The 17904-nt window shown below is 48.4% G+C and overlaps 4 protein-coding genes across 9 annotated transcripts; 2 read left to right on the top strand and 2 right to left on the bottom strand.

Moving 5' to 3' along the window:
* Positions 1 to 430: 430 nt before the first annotated feature.
* LOC120659167 (putative pentatricopeptide repeat-containing protein At1g74580) lies at positions 431 to 4013 on the bottom strand. 5 transcript variants are annotated; one of them, XM_039937214.1, is made up of 3 exons: positions 1932 to 4013; positions 1294 to 1358; positions 431 to 1207 (listed from the first exon to the last, which is right to left on the bottom strand). In XM_039937214.1, exons 1-2 carry the CDS (start codon positions 3945 to 3947, stop codon positions 1311 to 1313), a joined length of 2064 nt encoding a protein of 687 aa, XP_039793148.1. In that variant the 5' UTR covers positions 3948 to 4013; the 3' UTR covers positions 431 to 1207; positions 1294 to 1310. The 5 variants fall into 5 exon arrangements, 3 of the variants coding, with proteins under 3 accessions (XP_039793148.1, XP_039793149.1, XP_039793147.1); XM_039937215.1 differs by having other exon boundaries at positions 431 to 821; XR_005668919.1 differs by having other exon boundaries at positions 433 to 1130; positions 1197 to 1358; positions 1476 to 4013.
* Positions 4014 to 4364: 351 nt separating this feature from the next.
* Positions 4365 to 5334, top strand: LOC120659166 (laccase-14-like). The gene has a single exon (XM_039937212.1). It carries the CDS (start codon positions 4366 to 4368, stop codon positions 5119 to 5121), a length of 756 nt encoding a protein of 251 aa, XP_039793146.1. The 5' UTR covers position 4365; the 3' UTR covers positions 5122 to 5334.
* A 19-nt stretch (positions 5335 to 5353) lies between these two features.
* LOC120659165 (IQ motif and SEC7 domain-containing protein 2-like) lies at positions 5354 to 7778 on the bottom strand. 2 transcript variants are annotated; one of them, XM_039937211.1, is made up of 6 exons: positions 7173 to 7778; positions 6873 to 7043; positions 6112 to 6778; positions 5919 to 6022; positions 5762 to 5821; positions 5354 to 5660 (listed from the first exon to the last, which is right to left on the bottom strand). In XM_039937211.1, exons 1-6 carry the CDS (start codon positions 7615 to 7617, stop codon positions 5638 to 5640), a joined length of 1470 nt encoding a protein of 489 aa, XP_039793145.1. In that variant the 5' UTR covers positions 7618 to 7778; the 3' UTR covers positions 5354 to 5637. The 2 variants fall into 2 exon arrangements, with proteins under 2 accessions (XP_039793145.1, XP_039793143.1); XM_039937209.1 differs by having other exon boundaries at positions 5762 to 5824; positions 7173 to 7776.
* On the top strand, positions 7713 to 15070 carry LOC120659057 (chromatin-remodeling ATPase INO80-like). Its single transcript, XM_039937126.1, has 4 exons — positions 7713 to 7898; positions 13898 to 14396; positions 14467 to 14610; positions 14880 to 15070. Exons 1-4 carry the CDS (start codon positions 7713 to 7715, stop codon positions 14933 to 14935), a joined length of 885 nt encoding a protein of 294 aa, XP_039793060.1. The 3' UTR covers positions 14936 to 15070.
* Positions 15071 to 17904: the final 2834 nt, after the last annotated feature.

Below are 17904 nucleotides of genomic sequence, written 5' to 3'. Positions count from 1 at the left end.
CCACTAATGCACAAAACAATTACATAGCCTGTTGCATTTGTCTACCCCAATATTCTATTGGTGAAGGCATACGTTTGGTAGGTGAGTTGTGATGGTTGCCTATATGTGGTGTTCTCTCTTCCTTTGAGCATTATTTCTCGTTTCTGCTGGCATGACAAAAGCTGATAAGGATCGATTAGCATCGCCTAATTAAGAAGGCTCAAGTGGCCATGCTGGTTTTCTTGGAAAACGTCAACAAAATAAAAGTTTCTTCTCCCTGTCAGTCTGGTACATGTAGTTTAAATTAATGAGTACGTTGATTCCGATTTGTGGTTAATTCAGTTTGTCCATCTCTCAAAAAAAATCATTTTGTACTTGATTTACTCACCAAAATACTATTATTGTTTTTTATGCTGAAAGATTTTCCATATTTATTATTTTTTGCTGTCTGTATAGAATTGGAATTTGTCTTGAATGCCTTCTCAAACAGGCAAAAACTGACAAGTAGGTTGGTACTACATACCAATCCCTCCATTTGCAAATACAAGCCAGCCTACAAATATAATCCATGTACAGCGATATTACAGGCACAAACATGTGATATTATGATTAGTAGAGCTAGACATGCAGCATGTAGAAAAGTACCAGTTAGGTTGCACAAAGCAAACTAATGGAATAACTTCAGCACTGCGATGTATCACTTGATCCGTGTGACAGCAGACAACCAGGTACAGAGTAGGGAATGCAGCTTCATTGGTTATAGTAGAGCCTTGGAAATGTTCTTCATCATCTCAACTCAACCTCCTTCCCAAGGTCAGTCAGTCAGTCGTGTGTCTGAAAAACTGATGGTGACTAACGTGAGGAAGGCTGTCATCCTTGTTTATATTGAATGGCATATGCCACATATAGAAGCACCAACAGCAACAGACAGGAGGTGGTTCAGAATCTTGTCACAATATCAATCGAAGAGCACAGCAGCCTGCATTAACAGGCTATAGAAAGCTTTCGAGAAAATGAGTCAGGACCTAATAACATGTCTGCATTGTTTAGTATGTTAATAGCACTTGCAACAAATTTATCAACGTTTTTGAGCATGTCTCTAATATACAGAGTAGCTTAGAAATGTCCCAAGATAGTGTTTTACTATGCACCTCGAGTGGGACTGCATTTAAGTAGAGTAACTTAGAAATGTCCCAAGATAGTGTTTTACTATGTACCTCGAGTGGGACTGCATTTAAGTAAGCCAATAGAGAGGGATGAGGGCACTTCCCATGAGATCTGTAAGCAAGTCATAGAAATGGGCAAATTACTCACAATTCCACAGGTATTTCTTATGAGTAGCGGCCACCTTCCAACACTGACTTCAAACATCGCAGCGCCTGCCATCAGAAGCCACATAGAGTAAGCCTTTACTCAGATATTCAGAATGGAAAGAAACTGTAGCTAATATGACATACTCTACTGAGTATAATAATAATCCAGCTCCCTAGAATTACCTTGAACTACCATGAGCCTTCATACATACATATAAATGTCGGACCTTTGTATTCCTACAACTAGGAACAGATAGTCTACATATTCTGAACAAAGAAGCCATGAAGTGGTAGTGTACAGCTACTAATAGGACAATAATAAGATCTTATCGCTCAGATACATCAAAGCTCAATCAGCTTACTGAAATGATTTTTTACTGATGTGGTGAAGTAAACACATTAGATGTATTTTTCCTTTCGAGCTTTTCTAGTTAATCTGGTATCTCTTACTCCTCCATGGAGAATTTCATAAGTAGAGTAACTAATGTGACCCTTCTTCATCAATTCCTCAACAAGTATCTTTGGTGCAGCTATCTCCTTCTTATCAGCACTAAAGATGGTATCAACAGCCTCGGGAACAACTCCTATTCTCACAATGATGTGAATAATAGAAACAGCTTGGGATATTCGATGCTTAACTGCAAGTGCATTTATTACACGGCCAAAAGTCACCATCGATGGAACAAATCCCTTGTTTACCATTTCTGTCAGATGCACATATGCGCGATCAACATTTGCAGCCTTGCATGACCCATCAATTAGAACACGATAGGTATACAGATCAGGTTTATAGCTCTTGCTGATCATTTCATCGAAAATCTTTTCAGCCATTTCCATATTCAGCTTACTAGAATATGCACCAATCAGAATGTTGAAAGTATCAGCTGTTGCAGAGTATCCTTTCTCATCCAACTTCTGAAACAGTAGGTATGCTTCATCAAGATCACCATTCCTGCAGAATCCATGAATCAGCGTATTGAAACTAACTGCATCAGGAACTAACCCTTCCTGGCTCATCTTGACTATCACCCCAGAAGCCGCTTCCAGTTGATTGATCTTGCAAAAATTCTCTATCAGTATGTTGTATGTGATAGCATTTGGTCGGCATCCTTTAAGGACCATCTCTTCAAATGTTTCATTGACTTCCTTGGCCTTCCCTGCTTTGCAGAGACCATTCAGAACTGAGTTGTATGTAATAGCATCAGGGGCAATGGCATATGTCCACATCCTTTCAACAAGCTGAAGGGCACTGTCGAGCTTCAATCTCTTGCAGTAGCCATCAATCAACGTGTTGAAGGTAAAGACATCTGGAAGGTATCCTTTGACAATGGCATCATTCATCACAACTGTTGCATCTGAAATATTTCCCATTTTGCATAGTCCGTTGATCACAATATTGTATGTCCAAATGTCGGGATGGCAGCCATCCTCGACCATCTCATTCATGATCTGCAAGGCATGCAAGATCAGACCCTGACGACAGAGCCCCTTGACAAGGGTGTTGTAGACGACAAGGTCAGGCTTCAGATCTTTTGCTTGTGCCTCACTAAAGAGCTCCAGGGCCCTCTCGACATCACCGTCAGCACACAGTCCATTGATCAGTGAGCAGTATGTGACCCGGTCCGGCACAAAACCTTTAAAGACAGCGTCTTTCAGAAGCTCAGTAGCTTCCTGCAGCATGCCCCTCTTGCAGTAGCCATCGATGATGGTGTTGTAGGTGAAATCATCTGGTATGCAGCCCCGGTTGATCATCCTACGAAGATATTGTGCAGCTTCCCAGACCTTGGAGTCCTTACAAAGGCCACGTATCAATGTGTTGTAAGTCACAACATCTGGCAAAATGTGGGAGCCCATCCTTTCCACGAGCGCAACAGCCTCTCCCAACCTGCCGCCTTCACAGAGCCCACGGATCCATATGTTGTAGGTGAACTTGTTTACCGCCATCCCCCGCTTGAGGACCTTGGCGAGAAGTGCCCCAGACTCGAAGATATCCCCATTGTGGCAAAGAGCGTGCAAAACATTGTTGAAAGTGGCAACGTCAGGGAAGACATCCCTGCCGAGCATTTCATCGAACAGGCGACGTGCATCGTGACCGTGGCCGCTGGCATAGAGCCCCCGCACGACCGTGCAGTAGGCGACGGGTTGGGAGACACACCCACGCTCCGGCAAGGTGCGCAGCAGGCGCAGCGCGACATGCGGGCGGCCGGTGAGGCAGAAGGACTTGAGGCGGATTGTGTGGGTGCGGGCGTCGGGAGGAACGCCGGCGGCTAGCATCCTGACGTAGACCTTGTGAGCCTGGTCGTGGTAGGCGGCGTTGACGAGGGCGTCCATGATGGCGTTGTAGGCGGGGGTGGCGGGCGGACTGCCGAAGAGGTCCATGCGCTCGAAGGTGTCGACGGCGGCACGGAGGCGGCCGGCGCGGGCGTAGGCTTGGATGCAGCTCACGTAGAGCGGTTGGAGGGAGCATGGGGCGAGGCGGGAGCGCGCGAAGGCGAGGGCGGCGTCGACGTCGTCGAGACGGCCGGCGGAGAAGAGGTCGCGGATGAGCGCGCGGTAGGCAGGGAGCGTGGAGGCTGAGGGATAGGAGGCGGAGGCGGGTAGTTGGTGAGGGTGGCGGGTGACTAGGGCTGCTAGCGGCGGCGGCGGCGGCGGCATCGCATCCGCGGCGCGGCGCGGCGGCGGGAAGGAGGACGACCATTCCGATTCGGTCCCTCGCGTAATTGCAAGGGAAGGGGAGGGTTATTCTGTAAAACATCCGTCATCCATATGGGCTGGGTCGCATCACGCTGCAGTTCGGGGCTCCTGTTGGGCTCCTCCCAACAGAACAGTTGAGCGAGCCTTAAAAAAAAACAAAACAGAACAGTTGAACAGTTAGAGATATGCTTCGCGATGCATAGATGCCCAATATTCTTGAGCGCCCAAATCTGATGCAAATCCAAGTATATATACAGTTCACTCTTAAAAGTATTCTTGAACAGTTGTACCAAGTATATATACAGTTCACTCTTAAAAGGCAGTTTTAAAAATAAACTTGAAAATACCAACTCACGCTTGCAATATACCGGCGACGACCATGATGCCCAGCATGCCGGCCTTCAACGACAGCGCCACCGCGCAGGGCTTCTACGCGAGCCTCACCGGGCTGCTGCAGGACGGCACGCCGACGGTGCCGCTCCACGTGGACACGCGGATGCTGGTGACCTTCGGCCTGGGCGTCACGCCGTGCGCGCCGGCGCAGACGCTGTGCAACCGCACGCGGGGCTCCGTGGCGGCCAGCATGAACAACGTGTCCTTCCAGTTCCCGACGGCCATGTCGCTGCTGGAGGCGCGCATGCGGCGGCGAGCCGGCGTGTATACGCGCGACTTCCCCGACCGGCCGCCGGTGATGTTCGACTTCACCAGCTCGGCGGCGAGCGCCGACAGGGCGCTGATGGCCACGGCCAAGGGAACCAAGGTGAAGGCGCTGCGGTACAAGGAGACGGTGGAGGTGGTGCTGCAGAACACCGCCATCCTGGGCGCCGAGAACCACCCGCTGCACCTCCACGGCTTCAACTTCTACGTGCTGGAGCAGGGCGTCGGCAACTTCAACGCGTACCGCCATGTACGCACCTACAACCTCATCAACCCACACCAGCGAAACACCGTCGCCGTCCCTGCCGGCGGATGGGCAGCCATCCGCTTCACCGCCGACAACCCCGGCATGTGGATCATGCACTGCCACCTGGACACGCATCTGCCCTTCGGCTTGGCCATGGCCTTCGAGGTGGACGACGGCCCCACGCCCGACGCAGTTCTCCCGCCGCCGCCACCAGACTATCCCCAGTGCTAATGCTAATCTAATCAGGAGGAACAAGCTAAGGAAACCAAGACGGCACAAGCTAAGGAACGACCTGATTCAGTCTTCATCCCCTCCTTAAAAAGAATTTCCCACTCTTCTTTTTTTTTTTGCTCATTTTGTTTACAGATTCTCCAAGGCATTTCAGTTTGGGCGCAATAATGTTTTCTAAGGGAATGAACATAAACGACTTCTGAAATAGCAAGAAATGGGCCGAACAGCTAGCTAGTCAAAATGCAAACAGAATCTGAATGCCAAATTTCTGATATTAACCTTAGAATTAGTAATGCCACATTAGCATTTACATGAGAACACGATGCAAACAGATACGAGAAACTACATCATAGCATTACTAGCATGCTACAGGAAGCTGAAAATGCCCTCAGCGCAGTTCAGTTGGTCACTACTACAACATACTGTCATGGATTGTTAGGCCATCTAGATAAAGTTAGTCAGTCATGCGGCCGGCTACATAGAGTCACTTGGTGATGTGAAATTTCATCCGCTGCTCTACGAAGCTGTGCGGCCCTTCACTGCAAAGAAATAACCAAGTACAGCACGTTAGAAGGTTCTTCCTCTGTTGATCGCTGAGTATGCGCATGAGCATGACAAGCGCAACCATAAGAATACATACCAGGGCTGACGATCTTTACCCTCTTAGTAATAGCCCTGACAGAAGTGACAGATGTTGCTCCTGCTGGAGAAGGTATCAATAATGATTGTTATAAGGGGGCACAGGAAAATAAAAGGAAGATAGACAATGGAGGATCTTATTAGAGCTCGGTGAAAACCTTGCAAATCGAAATCTTCAGTGGAATCTGCAGCGACTGCCTTCACTGCATCAGGCAAACCAGGATCTGCTATCACATAACCACTCTTGGCAACAGGCTCTAGTCTTGTATGCAGAAAGAAAACATGTTAGCATGCACAGTTTTGCAAAGACTAGAAATTGAAAGTTGTCAAACAAACAAACAAAATGAATACCTTTGAACTTCAGCACCTGTAGAAGGATTCTGGCAATGAACACCTTCAGTGTCAAGGTCAAGGTCAAGGTCAAGCAGAAGCTCAGAAAACGAAAAATCACCATCAAATATATCAAGGTTAGTGAAATCAATGTCAAAGTCATCTTGCTTGTCTTCATCAGAGGAGGTAGAGGCCTTGTCACAAATCAGCTGCTCACTTGGACCTGGCCTTGAATCAGTAGCATCAAAGTTTAGCTTTCCTTTGACATGTTCCCTCTTGGTTGACTTGTGGGTGGTGGATTTCAAGGGGGAGCTGACATGGTAACTCCTCTCAACAGCATAATAGGTGCCCCCTTTGAGCGGGCTGACGATGAGAGTCTTGGAAGAAACTATGGAGCACTGGGAGGAGGCAATGTCCTGCTGGGTATGAGCAGTTGCCGCCACGGGCAATGGCCTTTGAGTTGTACAAGCAGCGGGCTGATCCTGATCTTGTATGGCATGGCTTGGTTGCGGTGTACTACAGGGAGAAGAGTGGAGCTGAGGCTGAAGTGGCCTGAATAAGCTCTTTGCAACAGAGGAAGTCTGGACAGGAAGGTTTGCCATAGCAGAATGTTGAGCTGAAGTTGGATGGGCCGCAGACAAGTTGTGATTTGCCAGTTGTGATGCAACAGCTTTATTATTTCCTGCAGCTGGCATCAGGAAATTTGGGTGTTAGTGGCAACATCTGCAGACTGCAGTGGTGGTAGAGAAGGAGAAATTACAGTAAACAAGCCGCCCGTGTACCTTTTGCATCCGAGGTCGTGGTGCAGGATTTCTTGGAGGCTGTAGTAGTCTTCCCTGCAGACTTGGAATGTTTCCTCTTTTTGGTGGGCATGTCTGAGGAGTTGTGGACAAGAAGCGCGGTGGATGTATGAGCGTAGTGATGTACGACAGGTGAAGCATATCCGGCGGCGCCTGCGCATGGGAGCAGGGACGGGTGTGGTTAAGGTTGCAGCAAAATACAAGAAACAATGCAATGCTAGAAAGAAAGCAAGCGGAAGGAGGCAATAGGTCGAACAGGTGGAGGGCGTTGCAATTGATTACCTTGGGGCTGCGGAGGAGAAGAAGACGAGGCGACGAGGAGAGGCGGGACGAGCGGAGGCGAGGATGGCTGGGAGGTGTTTGCGGCGGGAGGCAGGGGAGGCATCATCGCAGGAGTGATGGGAGGCGGTGGCGGCGAGGAGGAGGAGGCGTAGTAGTTGGACACGAGGGAGTGCATGGCGTGCATCGCGGAGTCGATGGCGACGCGGCCCTCCTTGAGGGCGATGTAGTCGTGGAGGATGTCGGCGAGCGGGAGGAGGCCCTTGGGCGGGGGCTTGGCGCGGTGGGGGCTGAAGAGGTGGGCGGCGTCGGAGCGGAAGGCGGCAAGCGCAGCGTGAAAGCCGTTGTCGGCAAGGTAGCGGTCGACGAGGAAGGCGACCTGCGCGGCGGTGACCTTCTTCTTGGGCTTGGTGGCCGCGTCAGGAGTGGTGGGCTTGGGCGGCGCCATGGCCAGCTAGGCTAGGCTTGGCTGCTGCTGTGGAAAGCGGAGGCGGAGGCGGAGATCCAATTCGATTGGGTCTGGCGTGCCGGGAGAAAGGGGTAATGGCGGGTGGGATCTCAGATGGATTGGATTTGTGGAGGGAAAAACGAACCAAGGCGGGCGGGAGGGAGGGAAAAGGAACAAGGGGAAACCGGGAAAGAAGGAGAAGAAGGAAGACGAGCGCGCGCGCGGGAAGGAAAAACGCCAAGCCTCCCTCCTCCGACTCCCGCGCCAACAAAATAACAAGGGTGGGGTGGGCTGTTTTTTTTTTTTTGAGAGGAGGGTGGGGTGGGCCGCTGGGCTTTAAGTGCGTGTGGCCTTGAAACAATACGGCCCACAGGAGGAACAAGGCTGGTCTGGGCTGCGTGCGGCCCAGCCCACAGGAGGAACAAAACTATCTCCAGTCCGCGGGACAAAACAAAACCAGTCCCTATACCAGTAGGGTGGGTTGTGGGTCCATTCTTGTCTAAGGATGGCAACGGATCAGATTCGGTTCGGGTGGAGTGTCTGGACATCCAAAATCAAAACTCGAATTTAAAACCCAAACACGACCCGAAATCCAATTCGGGTCAGAATCCATCCCCGAAACCGAAACTCGCGGATACCCGAAACTCGGCGGGTAATCCAAAACCCGAGCTCACCTTCCCTTACTCCCTGAGCTCGGCGTGCGGCAAATCTCCTCGGTGGTCTGGGCTGCGTCTGCGTGCAGCACTGCGGCCGCGGCCCGCGGCCTCCGTGCAAGGTGGGGTGCGGGCGTCCTCCGTGCGGGGCGCCAGGGCGAGGTGAGGGTGGCCTCCGGCCTGCCGCCATGCGGCGTGTGAGGTGCGGGCAGCATGCGGCCGCGGCCTCCGTGCGGGGCGCCGGGGCGGGGTGTGGGTAGCCTCCGGGCCTCCGTCGTGCAGCGCGTGAGGCGCGGGCGGCGGGCTGCCGCGGGCTCCGGGCGGCGTGCGCTCGGTGCGCTCGGCGGCCGCCGTGGGGCCTAGGTGCGGGGGCGGGGGTGCGGGGCTGGGCTGCGGCGGCGAGCGGGTGCGATTGGGCGGCCACCGCCGGGAGGGATGGGTGAGGGGTGAGGGGTGAGGGAGAGGAGAGATGGATTATATACCTAGGATTGCTATTGGTTTTTACAGGGCTGATTTGATTCGGGGGCTTGATGGAGCTCAGGGTACAATTGAGAATTCACTCCAAATCCAAAATATTTTGGTAACCGAACCCGCAAAACCATGGGCGAAAATTAGAACCCGAAACGCATAAACCCGAAACCCGCGGGTATCCGCCCCGAACCCGATCCGCTGCCTTCCTTGTCCTTGTCCCAAAATCATTTCCTGAGTTTGGTGTAGAACTCAGTATGCAGATGCAAAAATGAAATAAAGTGAAATTTTGTCTTCCCTTTTCTCTTCTATTCTATTTTCTGTGGAAAGAATCGGTACGTGCGTGCATGTCAGATTACCGTGGCAAACTGAAGCACGAGCTGCTCTAGCATGCCTCGAGGTAACGCAAGGGATAAGGAAAGAAAAACTAGTAAGATCAATCTGAATATGCAGTTATTTAAACTGAGAATTAGATAACTATGTAATGGTGATGAACTCTCTTCACATCCTTTGTTAGTGGAAGATAATAATTAATCAATTTAGCTTAGGAGCTAGGTTATTTCTTTTCTTCTCCATTTATCAAAGGGGGTTAATTTCATTCTTTAGTCAAAGCAAAAAAGAAAGAAAGGCAAATCAGCACCAATCAGTCAGTAGTGTTTTTCTCTCACACCAATTAGCACCGGCTACCAGCCTTTAGCCAACAGTACTTTTCTCTCACAATAAATCAGTATCAGCCATCAATCACGTTGTAAGCATCTAGGCCCTCAAGGTATGTTTCGGTGATTAATGACAACCATTATTGTGACTAATGAGTTTGTGCAGCTTAAAAGATCATTATCGCTCATTTGGTCATATGTCAAAAGAGGCCCCTCAATCTCGGTTATTCTAAAAGACGATCTCGGTTTTCAACTTATAATGTCAAGGCTAAGGATCTTTCTAGTCCTAAGTGTCACAAGGTTGAGAAGGACACTTAGGTTAGTATAGGTTTTATAGTTTTATAGTGATCGCACTATTAAGAGGGGTTAAGGCTTAGTAACTTGAGCATGGACATGGTCATTTGAAAATGGATGCACACTATGGTCACTCAGGTTTCTAGAAGTTCAAATAAGTGGTTCTCAAACTATATCTCAAGAATATTTGGATTTCATTCAAGACTCAAATCAGAAAAGACAAAATCAGAAAAAGTCTATACACCGGTTTAACCGACGCTCTCAATTTTCTATACGTCGGTTAAACGAAGTCAGCAGAGTCTGGACAAATTCAATACACCGGTTAAACCGACGTGTTTGAATTTAACGTCGGTGCATTAGTCCAGAGTTGGTTTTTCCAGGGCAATTCAAGTTCTATTCACCGGATTAACCGACGCTGTTTGAATCAAGACGTCGGTGCAATTGACCAGTGAGATGGTTTTTTCAGAGGAATTCAAAAGTTGTACTCACCGGTTAAACCGACGATAGGTTTGAGTTAACGTCGGTGCAGTTGTCCAGAGACTTGGTTTTTCAGTGGTTCAGTGGACAACTACACTCACCGGTTAAACCGATGCTACGTCGGTTAATCTGCCCCAGTTGTAACGGCTAGTTTTCAGAAGAGGCAGTTTACATTCACCGGTTAAACCGACGATGACAATGGGGGGTACGTCGGATTAACCGGCGCTACGCAGTTTTCTGGCAGCTTTTCTCCAACGGCTCTATTTGTGTGAGCTGCCTATATATACCCCTCCAATGGGTCATTTCGCCCACTCTTGACACCAGGCAACATCCAAACACTCATACCATAGTCAAGAGCCACCTTGAGCTTCATCATTCACATACTTGTGCATTCAATCAATCAAGAAGCAAGATTAAGGACTTGAGTAGAGAGAAGCTAGTGTGCATCCGTTCTTGGTGATCGGTTCTTGCTCAAGTGAAGGCCTTAGCTTGTTACTCTTGGTGATTGGCATCACCTAGGCGATCTTGGTGATTGAGGTGTTTCTCGCGGAGCTTGCCAAGGATTGTGGGAGCCCGGAGAAGAAGATTGTACGTGGCTTGATCTCCACCACGCCGGGATGGTGAACGGAGACTCTTAGTGAGCGCCCTCGTCTCGGTGACTTGGGAGGTGACAAGACTCTTTGTGAGTGTCACAACGTGGATTAGGGGTGTGTGCCAACACATCGATACCACGGGAAAAAAAATCCGGTTGTCTCTTGTCCATTCCTTTTATTCAAGCATTTTCTTTCATGCAATTTACTCATGTGCTTGACTTAGAGATCATAACTTAGCTCTACCTTGCTAGGCTTTACTTTGTCTTTATCTCTCTTAGCTTGTGTAGGTAGCTTAGTTATCCGGTTGGTGAATTGGTGCCCTACTAGCTTTGCATAGGTTAAGGTTGCCTTACTTTGTTTTAGAAATTGAAAAAGGCCCAATTCACCCCCCCTCTTGGTCCATCGATCCTTACACACGTCTAGTTAACACAAAGTCCAACCCGGAATCTTCTCAACCGGTTGCGGCCGCTTGCATTATCCTTCGGCTGGAGAAGCTTCAAGATTCGTGCTGATCAAAACACCTCTTCCCGCTCGTGATTCCTAAAGTTTCAGCCATTCCTAGCTCCCTATTCCCATAGGTAGCTGCCGGCTCTTTTAGGGGGTGTTTTGGAATATGGACTTAAAAAAAGTCTTAGGGACTTTTTAGTATTTAGAAGTATTAAATAAATATTAATTATAAAACTAACTGTAGAACCCTGGGGCTAAACTGCGAGACGAATCTAATTCAACTATTTTATCAAGAGAGTCACAACTCCCCCCTTTATTTAGGGATAGCTTGGGTGAATTATTGGATTTTCTCGATAACTATTGGGAAAAGGAAAAGTTTTAGGGAGACTGCTGGAACACTATTTTCTTATCAACTCTCCCAATATAGTAGTTGGATTGGGAATTGAGGGACTGCTGAAGATGCTCTAATGCATGATCTTATGGCCAGCTAGCTTTCCTCTGCTCTGTTTCTTTCTTGCGAGAGTAAGCATGCCAACTTGCTTGCTGTTTTTCTTGGAACAGAGAAGGGGGAAACGGAGTCCCAAGACCGGCGGCCCTTCTTCCTGTGCGACGACGGACCGAGGGAAGAGGACAACCAAGGAAAAGGGGCTGGTGAGCAAGAGGAGGACACAACAGAGCTCACCGAGGGCTCGAACTAGGCGGAGAAAGGCCGAAAGGAGGGAGTGGATCCCGAAGTGGTCGGGGCCGGCGGTGGGGCTTCTCCAGCCGCTCGGAAATCGGTCGATTTCGGTCGGGCTCGAGGAGGTGCGACCGTGCAGGGGTAGGGCGAGGAGGTCCTGGGCGTGCGGAGTCGAAGCAGGGCAGCGAGGAATGGCCAGCATGGCGCCGACGTCTTCCTGCTCGACTTTGGCCGATCTCTGGGCACCTTGAAGATTGGTTAGGGGCATATGCGGTCATTTTCTCGGTCATGCTGACTCGGATCCAGCATGGAGTGAGGATCTGGCGTGGCACGTGAGCAAAAATGGTAAATACGTCAATATTAAAGAATCCTATCCCAGGAGGTGCTATCCATTATAATAGTAGAAAGTTAAAAGAGAACATATTAGGTGCAAACCAATCTCTCCATGCAAACCGTGCAAACTTCAATTTGGGTCACCACATCAACATCCAAGGGGTGTGGGGGTATTAGGTAATTTTACAATTAACCGCTCGCCTTTGAATTGGTAATCGTACTTTTGCAGATCCCCCTCCTGGTCTCTCTGCGCCCCCTCTTGAGGTTGATCCGGTGGTCTAAATTAGAGTTTGCATAGAAAAATTGGTTTGCATCTGATATATTTCCGAAGTTAAATACCCCTGCAGAGTGAAGTGAGCACCACCCGCCTTTTTCTTCCTATCCATGCGAAAATGTGTCCATGTCCATCAAATCTTCAAATCAATCTGCTACTACTAGAGTACTGCTCTCAAGAACAAACAAGAAGCGGAAGATTTTGACGCTAGTCCGATCCGGAGCAGAGCATTGCACTGCGCAAGGGGGCTGAGCAAGATGCCGTCGCCGCTGCTTCTCCCCTTCCTCTTCCCAGCACAACACCAGCTCTCTCCGCCACCTCTTCTTCCTTCTTGTTCGACTTCTTCCACGCAGCCGCCGCCCAGCTCGCCCTCTGCGCCGCCGCACAAGTCTCCATGCCTTCCCGGGGCGCACGCGTCCAGTACAGTGTTAAGATTAATTAGACCCATGAAATAATAAAATCTAATTAATATGTTAAATACCAATGTTAATAATGATATATGTAAATGAGAGCATTATGAATGGAGAATAAATCTTACATGCATGTATTAGTGGTGATAGCCATGGAGTTATTTAGTGCATGCACAAACGAAAGGTCATGCATAAAGCGTTTTGTCTAATGCCTTTCTATCTCCCTACGTGGCTATAAAAGGTGTGCTTCAACGTTGAGTAATTGCTGCATTCGACACACGCTGTTGTATTGCGTTCATGCGTCTCCCTTCCGGTTCTTGCGCATACAAACATTGAAAGAGTAGGTCTTCAAAACGCTTCTGTCTATGAGTTCACCTGCTCGGGTGAAGGCCTATGTTTTTGGGAGTGTTCGTAAGCGGCACGACTACTCGCTTCCTCTTTTTTCCTAGTGGTGTCGGTGACGGTGATGATCGTCTTCTTCCCAACGTCTCATTGTTGATCGGCACGACAATCTTTCTGCACTGCATCGAGCGAGACGACTACACTAGTAGGCACTATGTTGACTAGTGCATCCGGCTCTGCCGTACATTTCTCTTATAATAATTAAAAGACTAGGGAAGATGTAAATGACACAAGTTCGTATTTAATTTTTCTTCCACCAAGTAATGATGTTATTTATTTTCTTTCAACAAATAATACACATTTTTTTCTTTCATAAAACAATGATGTCAATTAATATCCTTCCAAAACCATCAAGCAATAATGAATTTATTTTCTTTTAAAAATAATGCACGTCTTTTTTTTCTTCTCCCCCTCCCTACCGTCAAACGTTTTGTCCTGACAGGTGGGGCCTTCGTGAGGGGTACGGTGGGTCTAATCTTGGTGAAAAAATATTTCAATTGTTTCAACTTTTATAGTATATATAGAAGATAGATATAGATGTCACAAATCTGTTGATTTTTTTAATTAAATTGCTACTAAATTTCTAACATACAGGACCCCCCCCCCCCCCCCCCCCCCCCCGCGCTCGCCTTCTCCACCTACTTCGTCCTCGCCCTCCCGCCTTCTGCTGCTTCGTCCGTCGCCTTCTTCCTCACGCCCTCCGCAGCCTACCGCTCGCCCACCGCCCTCGCCGTCGTCTTCTCCGCGCGCCACGTCCGCGTCGACCTCGGCGGCCGCGCCGCCATACAGGGCCAGGCCCACTATTCGCCTGCCCCGGACCGGAGCCGGAACCTCCACGCCTGGAGAGAATACAAAGCCACCTCCGCCACGCGCATCCCCACCCACAACCACCCGAGCCCCGCCGCCGCCGCTCTCCTGTCCACTCGATCTGTCCCCCGTCCTCCGGCGGGGCTCCGTCCTCGCCGGCTTCCGGATGCCCTCCGGCAACTGCACCTTACTCAGCTGGGCCTTCCGAGATTATGCTCGTCGGAGTCAAGGACGACGCTGCCACCGACGACGACAATGGCCATCCGCCGTCCGGCGCGGCTAACAAGTACATGATGCTTCTTCTCGTCCTCGTCCCCAAGTACCAGCTCTTACCTTGTTGCTTTGTTTTGTTCCAGTTCAGTTCAATTCAGGTTGCTGCTGCCTTTGCAATTGTCTTGTAATTACTACTCTAGTACCATCATCAATCAGACCACGGTGGAAACTGCAGATTTTGCCATCAAACACAACAGCGCAAGGTCTGCGCTTTCTGCCCAAATCAAGTTAGTTAGAAGCTCCTCACATTTCAGTTCGATGGTTCCTAATCAAGTTTTAACACCACTGCAACTACTGTATTTCCTTCCTTGCACTGATTCTGCTTAGTCAGTGTGCTTGTGTAGTTGTGTTTTGATTCTCAGCTCTAGGGGACAAACATGAGCTTTTTTTTTTGCACTTGTTACTAATGCTCGCCAGAAATTGGTTGAAACTAGACATGACTTTGGATGGAACATTGAAACCTGATGCATGCGCATATTTCTTCTTTTCAAGCTAGGTCCTTCTTCTGCAGTAATTCCTCCTCCCATAGACGGACGGATACTAGACCCATAATACTTCAAGCTGTGGTTGATCATCAGAGTTTTGGCCTGCATTCAGCTCCAAGTTTGATTTGATGATGTAGGTCCCCTTCAAGTTGCCAACATAGTGGAGCAAAAATCAACTTCGAGCAAGTGACCTGCATTTCATATTTGTCCAATTATTTTTTCGCGACCGTGGCTGAGCACGTTTTTCATTAAGAGGAAGAAAGAAAGTAGCTACAAAAGGAACCAGTCACAGTTGGGACCGGTCCTAAGCGTTCTCCTCGGTCCCTATTACAAGGCCAAATTTTCGCGACCTGGCACACCTAAAACTGCAAACGATTCTAACTGTCTAAACCCAGCTTGTGACCAAGTGATGATCTCATCAAAGACCCTTCTCACTACATCATCGACCGTGTGACTTCGGCGATTAAAAGTTCTATCATTTCTTTCCTTCCACAGAAGCCAACAAATGAGCACCGCTAGAGAGTCAAATCCCCGACGCCAAATTTTGGGAAGCAGCTTCCGTGCATGTGCCCACCAATCCAGGATGTAATCAGACTGAGCCTGAAGCAAAAGTCGCTCATATCCCAACCGGCGCAAAACCTGAAACCATACTTCACGAGAGAAAGTGCATGAAAGCAAAAGATGATAGATAGTTTCAGAGGATTGGTCACAGAGCACGCAAATGTCATCATCCTGCAGCCCCCGTCTTTTCCTACGAGCGGCGGTCCAGCACCTGTCGTGGATGACGAGCCAAATGAAGAACTTGCACTTTGCCGGAGCTCGCGCCCTGCGGAGCAGCTTGGCTCCCTCAACTGGGTGCTGTCCAATGAAGAACGTCGAATAAGCCGAGGAGGTGGAGAAGACCCTATCCGAAGTCCACCTCCAGCAAATCCTATCCGGCTGATCCGCAGTGAGATTTGTCCAATTATAAGGGCTGCTTGCTTTTGGTTACCCAAAGTGACATTGACTTTGCATTATGAGTATCATATAATTTGCTCTTTATGGGAGCTACTATGAGTCTATAACTATTAGATATACTGCTAGTGCTGCTTTGAGTTAGGAACTACAAACTAGAGTATCGAATCCAGGGTTGCCTTTTGCCTTTCCATTTCCTTTCAGGGAAAATTTCTCCGGGGTTGAGAGTCTCCGCATCTGAATTCCAGGTTGATTGTGAAGGGCATTTTCGCATCCACTAGAGATTAGGTACCGGATTGCCTTTAGTTAGGAATTATGATAATCATGGTTTGGAATCAGATGCTGCTATTAGTGGACCAGAGATATATGTGTATATTCTAATGTCAGCTGAGTGTGGTCATCATTAATTATTGATGTTTTGATATAGTACAAGGCAAGAGTGCCTCTGGGGGGGGGGGGGGGGGATGATGCTATTCTCTTACCTTTTGGATGGTGATGAGTTTTTGTACGTCATGTATCTCCACAAAGATGCAAGGCCCACCTTATAATGCTGCTTTGGCACTTGTTATCAGAATCACATTGAGGCTCCAAGCTGCATTTTGCAATGCTTTGGAGTTGGTTTGCAAGCAGTGTAGTGGGCATCTGAAGTGAATCGAATAATCCCAGCATGGATGATTGCAGTATGGACTTTTTGGCATTGGAAATACATGCATGAATGTGGAATACCAAGGCCAGGGGATGTATACCAATTGAATTGGTGACGCTTAGCCCTGCTAATGGGTTGGAACCCGCACCATACCCAACCCCACCCAACATTAACATATTTAGATACCCAACCCACCCAACCCAATTAGTTAATTTCTCAACTCTAACCAACCCGCCCCATTATAAGCGGGTAATCCATAAAAACCCATGGGTTCTACTATGCAGAGGAATTTAGTGGTTCTACACTTAATGCGGGGACCACATATATGTCTAGCCACACTACTTTGCACAGAGTACCTGTCAGTCATATTGACTCATCTCTAAAAATTTCAGTCAATTTCGATAAAATTTTATAGTGTGAACGCGAGATTTTAATTCTAGGGTCCGGCTCTTGATGTGGAGCCCACGTGTAGTTCTAACCACGCTGCTTTGCACATAGTAGCTACCAGTCGTACTGAGTCATCTCCAACAAATTTCAGTCAATTTCAATAAAATTTTATAGTGTGAACGCGAGGTTTTAATTCCAGGGTCCGGCTCTTTATGTGGGGCTCACAGGTAGTTCTAGCCACACTGCTTTGCACAAAATAGCTGCCAGTCGTACTGAGTCATCTCCAACAAAATTCAGTCAATTTCGATAAAATTTTCTGATATAAACACGTAGTTTTTATTTCAGAGTCCAGCTCTCACGTGTGACCCACATTTATATATAGTTATACTATTTTGTAAAAAGTATCCATTTCAATCCACCCCAACCCGCTTCAACCCGCATTTATATAGAACCCGCCCGACCCACCCCATTAACTAATACAACCCATTTTAACTCATCCAAACACACTCGATTTCAAAACCCACCCCATAAAACCCATTTCAACCCAACCCATTAGCAGGCCTAGTGACGCCAGCCTCATCTCATCTGGACTCCGGAGCAGTCCGAATCACAAAGTCTGAAGAAAGGAGGAAATGGACCTGCACAAGTGCACAGGATTCTCTCCAGCCTTGTTCGTTTCAATTTCATCTCGTTATCGTCTTTTTCTTTTTGACCTCTGAAGCGAAGCAGGTTGCCTAGAAAAAGGAGAAACACAAAACTTCTCATCTTCACTTTTTGCATGCTACTCTTGCCTTTGTATATTGGATAGCTGGATATGGTGTGTGTGTGTGTGCGCGTGTGCGTGTGTGCGTGCGTGCGTGCGTGCCAAATTAAAGGGGATCGCGAGTGTTTCAAATTTGTTATGCTCAAACATCTGGAATCTTTGCTGATTTGGGTATGCAAAGAGTAGCTGTAAGCCATACTAGTAAATAGCAGCAGTTGTAAAGCAAATACGTAGCAAACATCCCTCCAACGGTTGCTTTTGGTCTTTCCGGAACGGAAGTATGCTG

The sequence above is a fragment of the Panicum virgatum genome, chromosome 2N (genome assembly GCF_016808335.1).
Source record: "Panicum virgatum strain AP13 chromosome 2N, P.virgatum_v5, whole genome shotgun sequence".
Lineage (NCBI taxonomy): Eukaryota > Viridiplantae > Streptophyta > Magnoliopsida > Poales > Poaceae > Panicum > Panicum virgatum.
This window is presented reverse-complemented; position numbering and strand designations above follow the sequence as displayed.

Bases quoted from the DNA above. Each gene is read 5' to 3' on its own strand.
- LOC120659167 (XM_039937213.1), bottom strand. From the start codon at position 3,947: ATGCCGCCGCCGCCGCCGCCGCTAGCAGCCCTAGTCACCCGCCACCCT. The intron at 1,359-1,931 runs GTTAAGCATCGA...TTCTGATGGCAG, and splicing joins GTGTAATAAATGCACTTGCA to GCGCTGCGATGTTTGAAGTC.
- LOC120659166 (XM_039937212.1), top strand. From the start codon at position 4,366: ATGATGCCCAGCATGCCGGCCTTCAACGACAGCGCCACCGCGCAGGGC.
- LOC120659165 (XM_039937209.1), bottom strand. From the start codon at position 7,617: ATGGCGCCGCCCAAGCCCACCACTCCTGACGCGGCCACCAAGCCCAAG. The intron at 7,044-7,172 runs GTAATCAATTGC...TCCCATGCGCAG, and splicing joins TTCTCCTCCGCAGCCCCAAG to GCGCCGCCGGATATGCTTCA. The intron at 6,779-6,872 runs GTACACGGGCGG...TCCTGATGCCAG, and splicing joins CACGACCTCGGATGCAAAAG to CTGCAGGAAATAATAAAGCT.
- LOC120659057 (XM_039937126.1), top strand. From the start codon at position 7,713: ATGGCGGGTGGGATCTCAGATGGATTGGATTTGTGGAGGGAAAAACGA. The intron at 14,397-14,466 runs GTACATGATGCT...GTTTTGTTCCAG, and splicing joins CCGTCCGGCGCGGCTAACAA to TTCAGTTCAATTCAGGTTGC. The intron at 14,611-14,879 runs GTTAGTTAGAAG...TTTTCAAGCTAG, and splicing joins GCGCTTTCTGCCCAAATCAA to GTCCTTCTTCTGCAGTAATT.